Raw genomic sequence first — 19,637 nt, forward strand, 5'->3', positions numbered from 1 at the left:
TACAGAGAATGTGTGTAGTTCTGAAGGATTTTGGAGCCAAAAGTAGCTAACTGAGGATGCCAAGCACTGAATCTGAGACTGTCTGAATAGAAATAAGAACTAAAACAGTAAGCTACTATTCTTCCTTAAATTATTCTGTAACCTTTAAACTACTTCAAGAAATGGGCAGTGTGGGAACCTCCAAAAGCTGAAGTCTGATTCTCATCAGTTTTATGACATGGCATGCTGAGATGGAGAAACTAACTTCTTTGATTAGAGAAAAGACACTATCTACATTTCTTGGTGGCTGGAAACCTCTTATGGATTTTTTGCATAAAAATGAAAAAAATGAACTTGTGGATTTATGGCTTTGATGATTAGACAGGATAGATTATGGAAAAAAGTGTTATGTAACTTTAGGGAGAGAGGTTAAAATATAATGGAACTTATAACTGTTGCGAAGAATATTGGAAGCCACTGCTTTATATCTTTTTTCTTTCTATTTTTCTTTAACTTTTTTCCCTTTTCTTGCACTTTTTGCTTTCTCTTTGCTTTCTTTCTTTTTCTCTTTTCTTCTTTTCCTTTCTTTATATTAGTTTGTATTAGTTTTTATCTTCTCTTTTAAACGTTTAAATGAAAATTATATATACATATAAATTCTATGACGAGGCATGATGGGAGCTGCAATACAACTCTACGTATATATTGCTAATATTGCTCACTGTGATTTAGCACAATGCATTGTATATGATACTGAATGTAATTTATAAGCTGTGGTTTACTCAGTATGTTGCTGCTTTCCTTCTAATGAATGTTGGAAAGTGATGGCACATTCAGACAGCTTTGGGTCACAGCAGCACTGGCTGCCAATGAACTTTTATATTTTTTCAGCTTGGGACTAATGTACTATAGAAAGAGTATATTTATATTGAATTTGGGCCATCATGCTTTTTAGGAGGACCATAAAGGTATTTATTTTGGTTAGCATTTAATCTTTTGTATTAATTGAATGACTTCCAGTATTTTTTTAGAATGCGTTCTATAATTTTAATCATGTTATTCAGTTTGAAGTGTCAGCTACTCATTTACTGTGCTTTACTGTATTTCAAATGAGCTGATTTAGGCATCAGAAAAACAATCTGAAAATAATTTGCATTCAGCATTTGAAATCCATGCATTTTATACATTTAGTGCTTATTTATGGAATATGATTAATTTATTAGAAATTTATCTACTATGCTTAATTAAAAATATAATATTTTCTTTAGAATTTACTACAATTTTAAGTAGATTGCTTTAGGAATACAAAATTCATGATGAAGTTGCTCTCTTGTTTCGTCTCTCTCTTTTGAAAATATCTGAAATATTTGGGTTTTGTTTGTTTTGTTTTGTATGTTGGGGGTGGGTGGATTTTGGCAGAGAATAGAAAGATTGCCACTGGAAATAACAGATACTATTTTGTTAACCTATAGCCTGCAACAAAACCACCAGTGGTTATGCTGCCTGAGAGGAATCCCAGTCCAACAAAAAGGCTGCAATGATTTAGGCATCAGAAAAACAATCTGAAAATAATTCCCATTCAGCATTTGAAATCCACACATTTTATACATTTCTCAACCTTGGCAGTGTTTCTCAACCTTGGCAACTTGAAGATATGTGAACCTCATGCTGGCTGGGGAATTCTGGGAGCTGAAATCCACACATCTTCAGGTTGCCAAGGTTGGGAAACACTGGTGTAAGGAAATGGAAAGGGTCCTCATTTGTCAAATTATTTGGTTTTCCCTCTTTGACTACTGATGATTACCCAACCATTTATTCTACAACATTAATTGCAAAGACAAAATTATCTTCATCATCCCACCAGAGACTGACTTGTCATTGTTTATTGCTCAAGTTCATTCATTCCATTATGCTGCAGTGCATTCTTGAGCATCTCTTCTCTAAGTGTTCAAGCTTAACTGTGCCCAAATAATTGATTTGTTTCCAGTTATGAAAACAGCCCGTCAAATAATTTCATCATGCCTTTAATTCAGCATTTGATCTAAATAGTTTTGGACACTATGGCTTTAAAGAGAGGACCTTCTGGACCATAGAAGAAAGGATCCAGGATATAACCCTCCTCTATTTATTAAGTCAACATCTTCCTCCAAACCTGAAGATGTCAGAATAGCTTAAGTACAGTAGAATAAATTAAGTACTATAGAATTGCCATATATAACTGGAGAAGGCACCTTGATATAATTGTCATTATTATATGTAGCATAAATAAATAATAAAAAATACAAGACTGTAAAGAGAAACAGTGAAAAAATCCCAATCTTAGCAAGACCAAATCTATGCATAACCAGCGATTCCATTACTCTTCCTCTCATTTTTTTTCCTGAATAGAAAGTAGCTTTGGTAAGCTAACACTGGATGAGAAGAGAGAAGTTTATTCTTGCCCAGCCTGACCCTCTCTCTGCATACCCCATACCTGGGCAATAAAGCAGCTGTGGGAAGATTTGAATATATAAATACAGGTAGTCCTCACTTAGTGACCATAATTGTGAATGGCAACTCCATTGCTAAGCGATGTGGTCACTAAGTGAAACATCACACGACTGCGATGGACTTACAACATCACTTCTCATTCAGTTGTTAAGCAAGTCACCGTGGGTTATTAAGCGAGACATCATGTGGTCGCAGCTTGTGATTTTACTGCCAGCTTCTCCATTGACTCAGCATGTTGGAAGCCATCTGTGAAGCACTCAAATGGCGATCATTTGACCGTGGGATGCTGTGACAGTTGTAAATGCCTGCTGGTTGTGAAGCACCCAAATGTCAATCACGTGACCTCAGAGATGCTGTGATGGTCGTAAATGTGAGGACTGGTCATAAATTTACTTTTTCAGCACCGTTGTAACTTCAAACGGTCGCTAAACAGGGCAGTCATTAAGCAAGGTCTACTTGTAATTCAAAAATTAAGACACCCTAAATGTTGCCTATCTGCTATTAACTCCAAGTTCTCATTATCATTGATTAATTTTGGTTTACAACAAAATGTAATTTAAGGAGAAGAATGACAGAACTGTCCATTTACATAGTTTTGACTTTAGGCAACTAACACACAGCATAATATAATCTACTTCTATATATTCTGTTTTTCAGAATATATTATTAACTTCATCTCTGATGATGCTAAAACTTTTATATGTGAACAAATTTAATTAATTATAGCAATCAAAATGTTCTCCTCTAAACCTATCGATATAGAAAGTACGACACCAGTAGCTAGCTAAAACTGAAATAGCTGAACTAAATAGCTCATTAACTACTAACAAATATCATAAACCAAAACTCTCTAAAGAAAGTATTTCAACAAATAAGAAAAAGCAATCAGCTAAATGTACTTTAGGTACACAGTCCGAATCATTCAGCATATCAGCTACTGAAAATGAAGCTAACGAAAAATTTTTTAAAAAAGAAAAACATATTTGAGGCCATGTATTCTTCTAATAACACAAATTTGAAATTTTATTTTTTTACATTAGTATGTTTTCATTGCCAGTGGCCCAACTAATTAAGAAAAAAAATGATAAAATATCACAAGCTAAATTTTAAATACTTTTAAACCTCAAATCATTTTCTTATCATTACTGCTTGAGCTGTGCACAAGGGGAGAAGAACATACCAAATAAGGTTAATTTCTATATCTCCCCAAATCCAAAAATGGAGGATGCTTTTCTCCCAATTTAAAGCTCCTAAACAATTTCTGTACACATCTATTTCCTCTGTACACATCTATTATAATAAGCTTCCTTTAGCTTATTATAAGCTAAAGAAGGCTCCAATTGTTAACTAAAACATATTTTTATCTTGTTTTGAACAAGTACATAAAAAAATGATCTGCAATTACACCAGGATTCTTATTCCTGAGACAAACAATTTCAGTACTTTCATCTATGCAATCAGTGCCAGGTAACACATGTCTATGGATTGAAACTTCTAAATATGAAGAATCAGGAGTGAAAAAAGCACGGAGCTAACATTTTAAACACAAGGAAAACCTGGTTATCATAATTTCTAAAGATTATGGAATTACACACAGCAAATGAAAACCAATATTTCTAAATAAATGAATCAGTAGCTACTTGGTATAAAATGCACCTAATATATAGAAAACTGCCATTTACATTAACAATTTTTGAATAATTTGGATGGTCTAATATCTACATTTAGTAAGATTAACAATCATAGCAAAACAAGAGGTATCAGAAGCATAACTTTTTGAAATGGAGGAATAAAATTCGGATGAAAAAGAAATCCTATAATATACTTTCGGATGATATACAGTAGCATGTGAACAGCCATGCTCCTAATGGATAGAACTGCCAAAATATAAAACTGTTTTTGCACTAGCATGCTATTTACAGTCACAAATAACATAATCTCCATTTAATGGGATTATAATTTAATACTTGTAAGGACTAAGGATTCATGAGGAAGAGAACAAAGATAATTTAAGACAAGATTTTCGAAACCAGCAAAGTAGGCATTCAAAACGGAGAGCAAGCGCTACGACTCACATTTTCTTTAAACCAAATAAAATCCATCTCATCCTATGTATAATAGTGCTTTCTTTCCTGAGAATACACTTTGTACAGAGATTAAAATCATAGTTGTGGATTCTCCCACTCTCTCTTAGCTTCTGTTGAACAGATACTGTTATCTGTTAGTGACAGCAAGTTCTTCCAATGTTGTAATATACATGTAAATAGAATGGAAGAAAATGAAAACTTGTAACAAAGCACAAAAGAACGTGCAAACAATGAAACAAATTCTGTCAATACACTTTTTCCATCATTCCTGATGGGACATATAGGACAATTACAACATGCTACCTCCAGTTCCCAATCTTGTTAGGCTATGCAGAAGATTCCTCTGATCAATGGTGTCAAAGAATGCAAATTATTTAGGAGAATTAAAAGGGGTGTATTCTGATCATCTGTCCTCCAGTATAGCAGATAATGAGAGAAGGCAGCTATAAAAAGAGTTTTATAGTACACTTTATAGTTCTTCTCTCCCCATCGGCTGGCCTCCGAATAAGACTAGGCATAGCCTTCCTTCATGGCCCCCAGTCTCCCACTCAAAGATGCTGAAACCAATAAATCACTTGAACGATGGGAAAGCCCCTGGCAGCCCCCAATACCTCTTGAGTTGCTGAAGGAAAATGCTGACTGGTGGGCTCCTGGCCTGGTCTTCCTTTTTACCCACATCAACAACACATCTCAAAAGCCAAGTGAGTGGAACCAGTCCATAACTATTCCTATTCCTAAGGCAGCCAACAGTACCAGTCCCCTACATTACCGTCCGGTCAGTCTATTGAGGTGTAGCCAACAAGCTATAAGCCTACTGTTTGCATTACAAGCTGCTGGACTGGCTGGAACAGGAGAAATTCCTGGCAGATGAGCAAGTGGGATTTAGAGAGGCCAGATCTAAAATGAAGCAGTGCGCCATCTTACAATTCTTAATAGAAAAATACACACAGGGATAGCAACACTCTTTATACGTTGCTTTTTACTGATCTAAAATTAGCCTTAGAATTCCATCCAAAAAGACAGGCCCTAGTGGAAGATTGCCCTGACATCTATTGACTGATGGCTACTTTCACTAATCAGGATGCTTGCATGAAAACACAGTCACCAAAATTAGGTACAATAAAGCTGGCTATCTTACTGCAGACAACCCAATCTGTCAAGGAGGGAAACAGGGATGCATTTTATCTCCCTGTTGTTTAATATCTATGTAAACTCTGGTCACTGCTCTTTCACTCTAAGCTCAGGGACAGACCTTTGGTGATGCTGCTGTAGACTGACAACACAGCAATTCTCTCACTTATATCACTTATATAGGTAGGCCTTAGGAGAAGTTCACAGACCTTAGCATAATTCTGTGAGGAAGAAAGGCTTACAATTAATTACTCCAAGACTAATATTATGGTTTTCTTGGGAAGACCTAGCTGCCATAAACATCAGTGAGAAATAAGAACTAACAAAATAGACCAAGTTCCAACTTTTCAGTATTTTGGGGTAATTTTTCAAGGCTTTGAAAGTTGGCAGGAAGAATCTAGAGTAATTTCTCCCAAAAGCCAATAATAATGTCAAGGCAATGCTGGGCTGTTTTTATTCTAAGGATGGTAGATGCCTACCTGCTGCCATTGAGCTAATTGATTAATTAATTAAAGCTAATTCTATATACCAAATGGTGCACACTGCAGAGATATGCACCTACAATGATTTAAAGCCCCTGGATACTATTACCTCTTAAGTTTTTGCAAGCGCTCTTCCAGGTCCCATGTTGTGTTCCAGATGTTCTAATTTGCATGGAATCAGGAATGGAGGCTGGAGGCAAGATTTTGTGTTTGCCAACTCTCTTATTGCCTCAAACTTCTATTTCCTCATGGCCCACTGGCCCCACTAATTCTTCTTGATGACTTTCCATCAAGATGGAAGATAAAAATTGCAGCTGACTCTTGTCATTGTGGTCTTTCTATCCACTCTTTGCTAACCCTAGGCCTAGAGAAGGCAAAAGCCAAGATTCGCCAAAGAATCTTTGATATTCCATATCACACAGACTTGAGCGCTACAGGCAATCTGCAACTATGGGTTGTTTCCTGGAAGTCTTTCAGACCTGCAAACTACCTGTTCAATCTGGTTTGCTCAGCACACTGTAGGAAACCCCCCCCCACACCTTTTTTTTTGGACCCACTTTAATGTTTGACCGTCAGCAGTCTTGGAGCAAAAGTTTCATAAAATCCCATTTAATAAGAGAAATTGTCCCTGTGGTCAGAATGAACCCAAGACCTTACTACATTTAGTACTACATTATTTCTTCACTGTCCCTTCTAGGAGAACTTATGTGCTGGTATACCTGTAACACCTCCTAGCAGAGATCAAGCTTTCAACAAGGGAGAGGTGTTTGTTTTCTACTCTCAGATCAGAACCCTGCTATTATGAACAGTGTTGCCGAGTTTTATCGGCAGCTATTGCCATAAGAAGGCTTAATGTGTTTCAATCTAGGAAATATTTATTCTTTATTCTTTATTTTTTAATCTGTTTTGTTTTGTTCTCTTTTGTTTACTTATGCTTGAAAATTTGAACTGGCAGGTCTGTAAGGTGGTTTTATTAATGTATTTGACTCTGCTTTTATGTGTTATTTTTCTTCTTGTAGTTATTTCGCTGCTCATTGTTCGTAGATAAATACAATTTCTATCATTCCCAAATCTAGCCTGGAATTGACTTGATTAAATCACATAATGCCTTCAGCTAAAGAACCACCATTCAATTATGTTACCCAAGTATTTTATAGTAGCAGCCAGCCTATAACAATTAAAAGTAGATGAAATTAACAATGGCTTCTCGGCCATTGTTCAGCTTTCTACAACCTATGCAGCTCATATTCTAGTATTTCCCCTTGAGCCTTATGATACACTCCAGTAGCCTCTATGCACAGAAATGCAGTCCTAGACTATCCTGAGACAGACCTTCTCAAGGGTACTCCCACTGGAGGCCTACACGATTGTCTTCATTATATTTTCAAATATAGTTTTATTAATTCAGGTCTTTTAAATTTCAACTTTACTCTTACTACTGCAACATGGCTTGCTGTTTTAATCTCTGCTGTTTAGTAACTATAAATGTTTGTTTTTCTTTTTGTTTTGTTTGTTTGGATTTTTATACGTGCATTTTAGAAGTAAATTATCCTGAGAGCCATTGCTATAGGGTTAATTACAGAAAAAGAGAGAGGAATAGAGAGAAACGTATAAATATATTCCCATACAATGACCATAAGAAGTCCAATTTATCTGGCTGATACTAGGTCAAGAAGTTGTATCTTGTAGACTGATGTTATTGAAGACCTCCTTCTAGCAACCTTAACAATGGGTCATACCAACTAAAGGTAATGGGCAGTGAATTTCAACAACATGATATTATTTGCCTTCACAATAATTTAAAACATTTAATGTATTTATAACATTTAATCTGAACAGGGTCATGGGTGTGAAGAATCCAAGTTTAAATCTCAAATGAACTTGTGTTCATTTCTGTGCCATAATTTATAAAATTTGTGAACAGTTAAAAGTCAATGCAAGTGACAGCATACAGCTGACCTTGGCTGATGTTGAAAAAAATTCTAAACAGAATCAGAATGCCTGGAGGAACCACTACCAGGAAATCTCAGGGATGTAGACAAGATGGGAAGTAAAAAAAAAAAAAAAGTGACCATGTGGTCACTAGGAGACAAGTCAAAATCATTATATGTATCTGCAGATTAGGTGGTGGCATTGTTCTCAGGATTAACTGGAGAAAAGTAAGAGACAGCTATAGCCAAGGAAAAGTGAAAAGATGCAATAGAAGCAGAAGCTAAGAGAAATAATTGTGTTAGAAATGATCCTGGTTGTGGGAAGAATAAATATTCAATTTTTAATGTTCTATAGTATGTTCTACCCATGAAAATCAGTACTTTTGGCTTAATATTGAACATTTCAAAATATCTGTATATCCTTATCATACATTATGTTAAAAGTTAATTATCAAAGAGATTGCTAAAGGACTTACTGATAAGATTTATACAATCCATGTGAAAGAAAGAGTGTAGATATATATGATGTGTTAAATTTTTCCATATACTAGTAGGCATAAATGGACAGGAATGGGTGAATTTAATTCGGGTGACCATTATATCTACTACTGTGGGCAAGAAACCCTTAGAAGAAATGGAGTTGCACTCATAGTCAATAAGAGAGTGGGAAAGGCAGTAATGGGGTACAACCTCAAAAATGACAGAATGATCTCAGTGCGTATCCAAGGCAAACCATTCAATATCACAGTCATCCAAGTCTATGCCCCAACCACTGATGCTGAAGAAGCTGAGGTTGACCGCTTCTATGAAGACCTACAACATCTTCTAGAACTAGCACCAAAAAAAGATGTCCTTTTCATCATAGGGGATTGGAATGCTAAAGTAGGAAGTCAAGGAGTAATCGGAATAACAGGCAAGTTTGGCCTTGGAGTACAAAATGAAGCAGGGCAAAGGCTAATAGAGTTCTGTCAAGAGAACAAGCTAGTCATAGCAAACACTTTTTTCCAACAACACAAGAGACGACTCTACACATGGACATCACCAGATGGTCAATACCGAAACCAGATTGATTATATACTTTGCAGCCAAAGATGGAGAAGCTCTATACAGACAGCAAAAACAAGACCAGGAGCTGACTGTGGCTCAGATCATGAGCTTCTTACTGCAAAATTTAGGCTTAAATTGAAGAATGTAGGGAAAATCACTAGACCACTCAGGTATGACTTAGATCATATTCCTTGTGAGTACACAGTGAAGGTGATGAATAGATTTAGAGGATTAGATTTGGTAGACAGAGTGCCTGAAGAACTATGGACGGAGGTCCGTAACATTGTACAGGAGGCAGCAACTAAAACCATCCCAAGGAAAAAGAAATGCAAGAAAGCAAAATGGCTGTCTGATGAGGCATTACAAATAGCTGTGGAAAGAAGGAATGCAAAAAGCAAGGGTGAAAGGGAAAAATATAAGCAACTGAATGCAGATTTCCAGAGAATAGCAAGGAGAGATAAGAAGGACTTCTTAAATGAACAATGCAAAGAAATTGAGGAAAACAATAGAATGGGGAAGACTAGAGATCTCTTCAAGAAAATTGGAGATATCAAAGGAACGTTTAGTGCAAAGATGGGCATGATAAAGGACAAAAAGGCAGGGACCTAACAGAAGCAGAAGAGATTAAGAAGAGGTGGCAAGAATACACAGAAGAACTATACAAGAAAGATCTTAATGTCCCTGATGTCCACGCTGGTGTGATTGCTGACCTTGAGCCAGACATCCTAGAGAGTGAAGTCAAGTGGGCCTTAGGAAGCATTGCTAACAACAAAGCTAGTCGAGATGACAGTATTCCAGCTGAGTTATTTAAAATACTAAAAGACGATGGTGTTAAAGTGCTGCACTCAATATGCCAGCAAGTTTGGAAAACGCAACAGTGGCCACGGGATTGGAAAAGGTCAGTTTACGTTCCAATTCCAAAGAAGGGCAATGCCAAAGAATGCTCAAACTATCGCACAATTGCACTCATTTCACATGCTAGCAAGGTTATGCTCAAAATCCTACAAGCTAGGCTTCAGCAATACATGAACCAAGAACTACCGGATGTACAAGCTGGGTTTCGAAGAGGCAGAGGAACTAGAGATCAAATCGCCAACATTCGCTGGATCATGGAGAAAGCACGAGAGTTCCAGAAAAATATCTACTTCTGCTTCATTGACTATGCAAAAGCCTTTGATTGTGTGGATCACAACAAACTGTGGCAAATTCTTAAAGAGATGGGAGTACCAGACCACCTTACCTGTCTCCTGAGAAATCTGTATGCGGGCCAAGAAGCAACAGTTAGAACTGGTCATGGAACAACCGATTGGTTCAAAATAGGGAAAGGTGTACGACAAGGCTGTATACTGTCACCCTGCTTATTTAACCTATATGCAGAGTACATCATGAGAAATGCCAGGCTGGAAGAATCACAAGCCGGAATTAAGATTGCAGGGAGAATCATCAACAACCTCAGATATGCGGACGATACCACCCTAATGGCAGAAAGTGAAGAAGAACTAAAGAGCCTCTTGATGAGGGTGAAAGAGGAGAGTGCAAAAGCTGGCTTGAAACTCAACATTAAAAAAACTAAGATCATGGCATCTGGACCCATCAATTCCTGGCAAATAGAAGGGGTAGAAATGGAAGCAGTAACAGACTTCATTTATTTGGGCTCCAAGATCACCACAGACGGAGACTGCAGCCATGAAATTAAAAGACGCTTGCTCCTTGGGAGGAAAGCTATGGCAAGCCTAGATAGCATATTAAAAAGCAGAGACGTCACCTTGCCGACAAAGATCCGCATAGTCAAAGCTATGGTTTTTCCAGTAGTAATGTATGGCTGTGAGAGCTGGACCATAAAGAAGGCCAAGCGCCGAAGAATTGATGCCTTTGAACTGTGGTGCTGGAGAAGACTTTTGAGAGTCCCCTGGACTGCTAGGAGGTCAAACCAGTCAATCTTAAAGGAAATCAACCCTGATTGCTCATTGGAAGGATCGATAATGAAGCTCAAGCTCAGATATTTTGGTCACCTAATGCGAAGAGAGATCTCTTTGGAGAAGACCCTGATGCTGGGAAAGATTGAAGGCAAAAGGAGAAGAGGACAGCAGAGGATGAGATGGTTAGATAGCATCACTGAAGCAATGAGCATGAAACTGAGCAAACTCAGGGAGGCAGTGAAGGACAGGAAGGCCTGGCGCAATATGGTTCATGGGGTCATGAAGAGTCAGACACGACTTAACGACTAAACAACAACAATGTGCTTCACTGATTATAGAAAGGCCTTCAGTTGTGTTGATCATGTCAACGTACTCAGAAAAATGGGAATCCCAGAACATCTCATTGTCCTCATGAGAAATTTATATACAAGTCACAATACCGACAGAAAATGGTGAAACAGACTGGCTCCAGGTCAGCAAAGGAGTGAGACAAGGCTGCATACTCTCCCCTTATTTATTCAACCTCTATGCTGAATATACAATAAGGGAAGCTGGATTGGAAGAAGGTGAGCATGGTTTTAAAACTGGAGGAAGAAACATCAATAACTTGTGCTATGCTGATGACATTACCATGATAGCCAAAATGCAAAGGAACTGCAAGCTCTAGTAATAAAAGTTAAGCAAAGTGAAAAAAATGTGACTAAAATTAAATATAAAGAAGACCAAATTAATGACAACAGGTACAGCAACCAGCCTTAGAACTGACAATGAAGATACTGAAATGGTAGATAGCTTCTGCCTTTTAGGATCAACCATCAAGAATAAAGGAAAAAGGCTCAAGAAATACAGTGTAGATTAGCACTTGGTAGAATAGCCATGAAGGTCTTGGAAAAGAGATTCAGATGCTGTGATGTGTCTATACCTTCAAAGAATAATGCAGACAACAGTATACCCTGTGACACTTTATGGAAACAAATGTTGGACTTTAAAGAAGCCCGATAGAAAGAATATTGACACTTTTGAACTTTGGTGTTGGAGAAGACTCCTGAGAATACCAACCTAACAAACAAATGGATCATCAAACAAATCCAAACAGAGTTCTCACTTATCATACTTTGGACACATTATGTGAAGACCCAGCTGCTGGAGAAGGATCTAATGCTGGGAAAGGTGGAAGGAAAGAGGAGGACAATCAGCACCAAGGTGGAGTGACATAGTTACAGTTATAGAAACATTCAAACCAGATTCATCCTACCTTTGATTAGTAGATATCCTGGTTACCCAGACTCAGCCTACGCCCAGATGCTGCTCATAAATGAACTGTCTTCTGTTGCATGGTGGCTAGGTTTTGTGCAGCAGCATGGAAGATCTGCTGGACCCTGATGGGCCAATTTTCCACTAGCTAAACACACTCTATTTGAAATTCACTTAAATTTTAGATATCACTTTTCTGTAATTTTAGATGTTATTATATTTTATATAATTTTAGTGTCTATTTTATCATTTAAATATAGACTGTATCAAGGACCTCACTCATAGATGCTAGTTAGACTGTTTTATAAATGTATTTTAACTTTGTCTTAAATTTTATTTTGTTTATTATCTATTTATAAATTTCTAAATATATATATTCACAGCGCACTCTGTACTGGTCTACAACTACAATAAATTGAATTAATTAATTAACAGTTACAGTGGTGATAAGCACACCGTTGGATGACCTGACAGAACAGGTTAGGGACAGATCGTCATGGAGAAAATCTATCAGTGTGGTCACTAAAAGTTGACACCAAGTTGATGGCACAATCTATCAACCAAAGCACCTCAGTTTTTGCCTGGTTGTAAAATTGCTTACTTTTCCATAATGTTCAAGGCAATTAACAACTGTATCATTATATAAAATTCACTTACAGACATTTTCAGATGTGATGTCAAGGACACTGTCCTGTATATTTTATATTGTATTCTACTGTATTTGTAGCACTAACACACTTTATAATTATTAAGCAAGTTGGTGAAATGTTATCAAAATTTCAACAGTTCAGGAAGCTAAGTTATCATCAAGTAACATGTTCTCAGCCCAGCTTCTGTGAAGAGAGTTATAAAGGAAAAGTAAATGAAAATCTTACCCTGAAAGCTATGTGTATATGTGATGCTATTGTTTTGAAAATACAGTAGGAAATCCCAGAAAGAAAGAGCTGATGAGCACAGGGAGAAGAAGGAATACAGTGATATTGTAATTTTTTTAATGATGGTATATGCATTGCAAATTCCTGTTAGAAAATTTAACCCCAATCTTTAGTAAAAAAAAAAAAAAAATGTTTTATGAGAATCTGAGATTGCCTGCAACCACTACTAGCATGAATTATTAAACATAATTCAAGATAAGTGAGGAGGCAAATATGGATACTTGGATATACTCTAATTTGCAAAATGTTGAAACACTCTCAAAAGATCAACCACGCAAATGCACGCACAGGAACCAATTTTTATATTAAGATCAGCTGGAACAAGAATACATGGAACACTGTACCGCTTCTAGCAATCTGTTTCTGCCCCTATCTTGAAGGCTGAAGCCTTGAACATCTGCTAAAACAAAATGAGAATGTGAGCATTTTAAAGTTAGGTAGGGAACAATGTGATGAGAAGCAAAGATATGGGTGCAGATTGACTCAACGTTTGAGTGATTGGGAAAAATGCATGCATTAGGCAACTAAAGTTCCTGTTCCATAGCTGTTTCCTAGATCGGCACAACCACTTTATTCTGAGTGGTTTCCAACCATATAAACTACTGATTGCAGAAGGGATATGACATTTATGGTTAGAATAGCTGTACTATGTCTAGGCCTCTAAAACACTGAGATGGTTTCCTGTAAGTCATAAGACTGAAAGTAAGAAACAGTATCTGCAATCAGCTTGACTTCTTAGGACAAGTTTAGGCAGAGGCTTATTAACTAGGGAAAAAAACTAGGGGGGGAAAAAAAGTACATATGCTATATCCAATGCATAAATGAAAGAGAAAAGTTTTATTCCTAAAGCAATCAAACTGAGTTACTTTTCTTATAAGTGCATCATAAATAGCAAAGTAGATGTAGCACATACATGGAATTACTCAATATTACATTTAATTCATCTTACGTCATGAGTTATTTTTCCTTTATGTCGATATATATTAATTGAATTTTAAAAAGAAAGCACAGAAGAATTACAAGATTTGTCACCAAGGTGACATTCCTCTGTAAAAATTAATTGGCTTGATACTAAAGGTTCATGGAAGCAACTGGATCCAACAGAACTTCTGCAGGCAGTCAAGGGAAAGTAGTTTTGTCAGTTTCCCTTCAGGCAACTTCTTCTATGCCATCTAAGAGAAGCTCCAACATTCTAGAGCAGGGTTTTGTGGAGCTGCAAGATAAAAAAGGATTGGAGATCCACCAGTACCAAATATCATGGGTGAAATCCTGAATTTTGAACTGTGGATCCAACCTACAGTGTACACTTGTCTAAGGTTTTTTTTAGTATAGATTGAGAAAGCACGCAGAGCTAGTATAAATTCCCATAGATATGGTGAGTATATAAGTACAAGATGTCATAGATTAAAGTTAGATGATTCCTATTCCAGCTACAACAAAAAGAAATAGATTCATGAAATGAAATATTTGTTATAGGCAAGATGTAAATCTCATTAACAGCAAAGCTGGAAAAAGTCATACATAGATTAAAATGATGAGACTCATTGGACAATGCTAAAGTATAGATGGGGAATACATGATTTTTATAAACTGAACAACACTTAGATTGCAGTAAAAGAAAAATTTATAATTTTTACTCTCTGAAGAAAATGCTAATGTACAATTCGAGCAGTTAATTAGAATCTGGGGAAATATATATATATATATATATATATATATATATATATATATACACACATATTCATATTATTCTGAAATATTTTATTAATTGTTTGGGAGATTTTCAATATGGTGAGGAAAATTCTACAAGTAGTAATAGAAAAATTATATCTATGTATATATAGTGTAATTAGTATAAAATGCAGAATTGCTTGCAAAGCATACTAGAAGCCCTGGTTGACAGAGTCAAGTTCCTTGGTAATCAGTAACTGAAGGTGTTGTTTTTTTAAAAGAGCTGTATAAATAGCCTCCCTTTTTAACCTTTGTATGAAAATAATTATAACAATTGAATGGACATTGTAGTATAAACCCAATTTAAAAATTATTCTGATTGAGCCTATCATGTCATCTAAGTAGCCATAGCATTAACTATACTGAAAAGTAGAATGGGTTTCTTTACTTGGAAGAAGCCAATGGGCTTCTATTAAATTATAAGAAGAAGGATGTTAAAGTTCCAAGCCAATATGCTATGTACTACTTACCTTCAAAAGTCAAATAAAACTTTCCTCTGTCAAACCAGACGAGAGAAGGCTGTTCATTCTCTGTATGGCCGGGAGTTGAAGCGGAATGGGAAAGGTTAAGGAGAGGGAGAGAGAAGGACATAAGTGTGAGTCACAAAGGCAGGTTATTAATCTCACTACAGGGGAAGAAGAGGTGCTGCAAGTTGTTAATGTGCAAGGAAAATTGGAAAGGATTTTTACTGACAGTGTTCTTGTTTTGTTTTGGGAAGAAACAAAATAAGCAAGAATGGAATCCTACCAGATTGGGATAACTGTGAACTTGAGCCTTTTTTCTCGCTTGGTTAGGGTATAATATCAATGTCTGGTATCAGTTTAATATAGTTTAGTTCCAACAGCTTTGTGTGGAATTTGCCGTTTATGCATCCTTTCCCTTTGAAAGACGTTGCTGTCATCTTAGAAGGTTCTTCAAGCACGAAACATTTGAAAATGCAGCACCAAATAATATTACACACATGACTTAAAGCAAAGATCAATCAAGGGGACACCTAAAGAAGTTTCTGGAGCGACATGCCCAATTCTTGAAGCTAACATACAGTATAATTCTGATATTATGGATCTTCAAAATAAGTGGCTTTTCAAAGGGACATTAATATCTGGCTCAGAGTTTTTCCTTGTAGTGGTGCATAATTGGGATTAAAGCGGTGGGCAGAATTTCTGTAATGCCGGTTAAGTGCATGGTTTTATTCATCCTTTTACTTTATTAAAATTCCAAACTAAGAAACTTTTTAACACTACATGTCAAAAATTAACAGTTTCTTTGATTTACACCATTTAAGGATCCAGGGAACATGACTAACAACTGGAACGACATGATTAATTTCTACTACTGAAGTTAAGGCATATCTGGCCCTGAAATTCCTGGAAACAATATGTCTGTGTGTGTGTGTGTTTGTGTGTGTGTGTGTGTGTGTGTCTGAGCTCTTTGAAAGAAGAGCAGGGTATATATAATTAATTTTTTGTGCATAGTAGTTCTTAATAAGTTTTGTTATTCCTGACATATTAAAATGTTATAATTCAAACAGTATGTCACCACTCATAAACTCATTATGGAGAAACTATCATGCAAAATACTGCATTTTCCTCTATATCAGCTATGCATTTAATGTATTTGACACACATGGCAGTGAGGGTGGTAGTGAAGAAAGCATTCAGATGGTAATGGCTTGCATTTTTAATCCAGTTTAAAAAAAAAAAAACCCAGCTATGCTCGTACAGTACCTGCAGGCGTTTCACAATGCCTTGCAAAAATGGGCAATTTGTCATTTTAAGCATCATCTTCCGAAACCCACAAGCAAAAGAAATGCAAAAGAAAAACAATGAAAACACAAATTCTAATTGAAAATCAAGTAGCTCCTTATTAACCAAATCCACAAATATTGCAATGAAAAAGAAAAGATCTTACATAGAAATGGTGGATATCTCTCTTTTATTATCAAAATAATATTCAATACTACTACCAACACAAAAAACAAATACAGGAAAGGACAAATTAATGAATGAAATCTGTGCTACATTCTTTTGGAGAAAGTGTAAATATATGGGATAATCTTTAGAAACAAAGAGAACAATACTTGAGAAAATAATATAAGATTGATAAGCATAAAGTCTCTGGGTTACTAAATATTACTCTTCATTTCAAATGAATGTGTTGGCAAAACCTTCAATTTTTTAGATTTGTAGAAATTAAAATCTTGCCCTTCCCATCTACTCCGGCCTATTGCAATCATACCTGATGAAGTGTTATTTATTTTTATCCAAAACTTTAATAAAATTGGATTTGTCTGTTTTCATATGTAATGTATTATATTTCATTCAGTGTAATGAAGGAATGTATTATATTTCATTCAATGTAATTGAAGAATGTATTATATTTCATTTAGTCATTCTTACAGTTTGAAGGTATTTCCCAGTGCATATCCCCCCAAATCAGTTTTGCTGTAACTGGGAGTAGCTTGCCTGCTTGTGATCCTACTGTGGTGAAGACCCAGCAAGAGGGGGAACTGCTCCAAGGGACAAGTTCCCAGCATGTACTTTTGAACCCTACATTGATTGTTCAAATGAAAGGCCCAAACTAATCTTTGTACAACCAAGTTTGGCTCAACAGTAATTGCCACTTCATCCCCACAATAGAAGCTGCACATCATGTTTTGCCTTGAGCTAGAAACTATTATATGCTAAGCCATTCAGGATATTCAACACACCTCGTGACATTATATGCAATTGGCTAAGCCCGTCCCACCTCATCCAATACCAGACTGCATTATCAATTTTGACAGCAATTTTGACAGCATCAACAGGCTTTTTGAGTAAATTAAGTTTTCAAACAGACATGGTAAATATATAATCTTGTTTTTAGAAGATAGGGGACTAAATTCCATTTATTTTCTTCCAAAGCCAATACATTCTGAGGAATTCCCTGTTTTTTTCTTCTTCTTCTCATCTTATAGGAAAAATTGAAGGGAGATTGTTAAAATTAGGATACCTGTGGGAAATACGGTCCTTCCCTCCGTCCCTATTCAGGGAGAGCATGGGGAGAACACAGAATTTGAAAATTTAATGATTGTTTTCTTCATTTGTAACAAGGAAACAATTTTTTGAGCATGGTCACAGACATCCAACAATACCAAATGGACAAAACAGCTTGCTTTAATAGAAAGAAAAAACCTTATACGCTTGCATTCAATAACACATTAAAAATAGTCTTAAAAATAGTTTGCCTAGAATGTGATCATTCCTATGGCTCTCTCTAGAAGAGAAATACAGATTCAACATATTTCAAATGTAGAAGTTGAGAAAATAAATTATATTGTGTTAAATATATCTAGTTGGAGTCTTATTTTAATATTCTAAGCATAAACAATGCTTAACTACTTATTCATAACACATAAGTAATCATTAAACACAACAATGATGATGAAATAGAAGCCAATATAATTTCTTAGCCATTTTTCTTGTGTAATATTTCCAGTCATGTGTGCTACAGCCTATCTATATCCCATTATATATTTGACAAAATCTCTAAGTCCATCCATCTACTGTAAATACAACCACTATATTTTGGTAATTTTAATTTCTATAGAAGGTTTCATTAAAGATACCTCAGCAGTTCCACTAAACATAGTAATTACTCTAAGCTAAATTGTATATAATTAATTCATCACGCTTTTGTTTTAACTTTATCAAGGTCCTGCACGTTATTATACAATTAACAACAACAACAACAAAAGTAGCCTTCAGGGAACTCCACATTTTTTACTTATTGTGACTAAAGATTGGAGTTTGCAAGTCCAGTGAAAAGCTTTAAAAGATCAAAAGTGTACAGAGTTTTAAATAGACTGTAAACATTTTGATATTAGACAACCCTTTCAAGTATTGCTTGATTTATATTTTAATTGTTGCTTGAGCAATCAGGATTTTTTCAAGTATGGAACTTACAAGCTGAATAGACTCATAAAAAACTTGTAACTTGAAAAAATGCAGAATATACTTATTTCTGCAGTTTCCATTTCTCCACATAACAATTTAAAAATTAATCAGTTGGGTAACCATGTTCCATAACAGTCCAAGAATCTAATTCTGATATAGAAGATTCATTTTCCCTACAAAAGCTACAATCCAAAATCAGTAGAAACTAAATTATATTTTTTAAAAGTAAAAGTATAACATTTTATGTTATATTTTTCTGAAATGTTTCACCCTATCAGAAATAGAATTTCAAAGAAACATAAGCAGAGCCATACTTCTAATAATAAAAGTATATGACAAACTAAATGTTTTTCTTTAAATGATGTCTGTGTTTAAATAAAGGAAAATAATTATTTCAGTGGAAAATAGGTTCCTTCCTTATAATCTGCTATACTTTCACAGAACAAGACAAATTCCAAATTAGAGTTTTCACAAATCAGTCTGCAAGACTGATTTGCAACTGTAATGTTTAAAATACACTTACTGTCTGAAGATTTGACAGCATGCTCTTTAAAAACTAAGTTGAGTAACATCAGTTTCTGACAAAATGCACTAATCCATGGAACATTCAATTTCACGTACAGTACAAGGATTTGAGTCACTGATGACACAGCCTATTAAAAGACCTGTTTACAACATTACAGCATTAAATGAAATGCTACTCATTCCAGTGATTG

At 35.7% G+C, this 19,637-nt stretch overlaps 1 protein-coding gene across 1 annotated transcript in view; it reads right to left on the reverse strand.

The window, feature by feature from the left end:
* The window catches only part of SGIP1 (SH3GL interacting endocytic adaptor 1), a gene marked incomplete at its 5' end in the record, with an annotated part of 89,229 nt that overhangs the window by 21,128 nt on the left and 48,464 nt on the right, over window positions 1–19,637 (reverse strand). The window contains one exon of the mRNA XM_088153400.1: window positions 15,457–15,516. Coding sequence (XP_088009526.1) covers window positions 15,457–15,516 — 60 coding nt within the window. The remainder of the gene's footprint in view (window positions 1–15,456; window positions 15,517–19,637) is intronic.

This window comes from Python bivittatus, unplaced genomic scaffold (genome assembly GCF_059951505.1).
Source record: "Python bivittatus isolate LINGU-HERP-01145 unplaced genomic scaffold, Pbiv_v1 ctg000700_np1212, whole genome shotgun sequence".
Lineage (NCBI taxonomy): Eukaryota > Metazoa > Chordata > Lepidosauria > Squamata > Pythonidae > Python > Python bivittatus.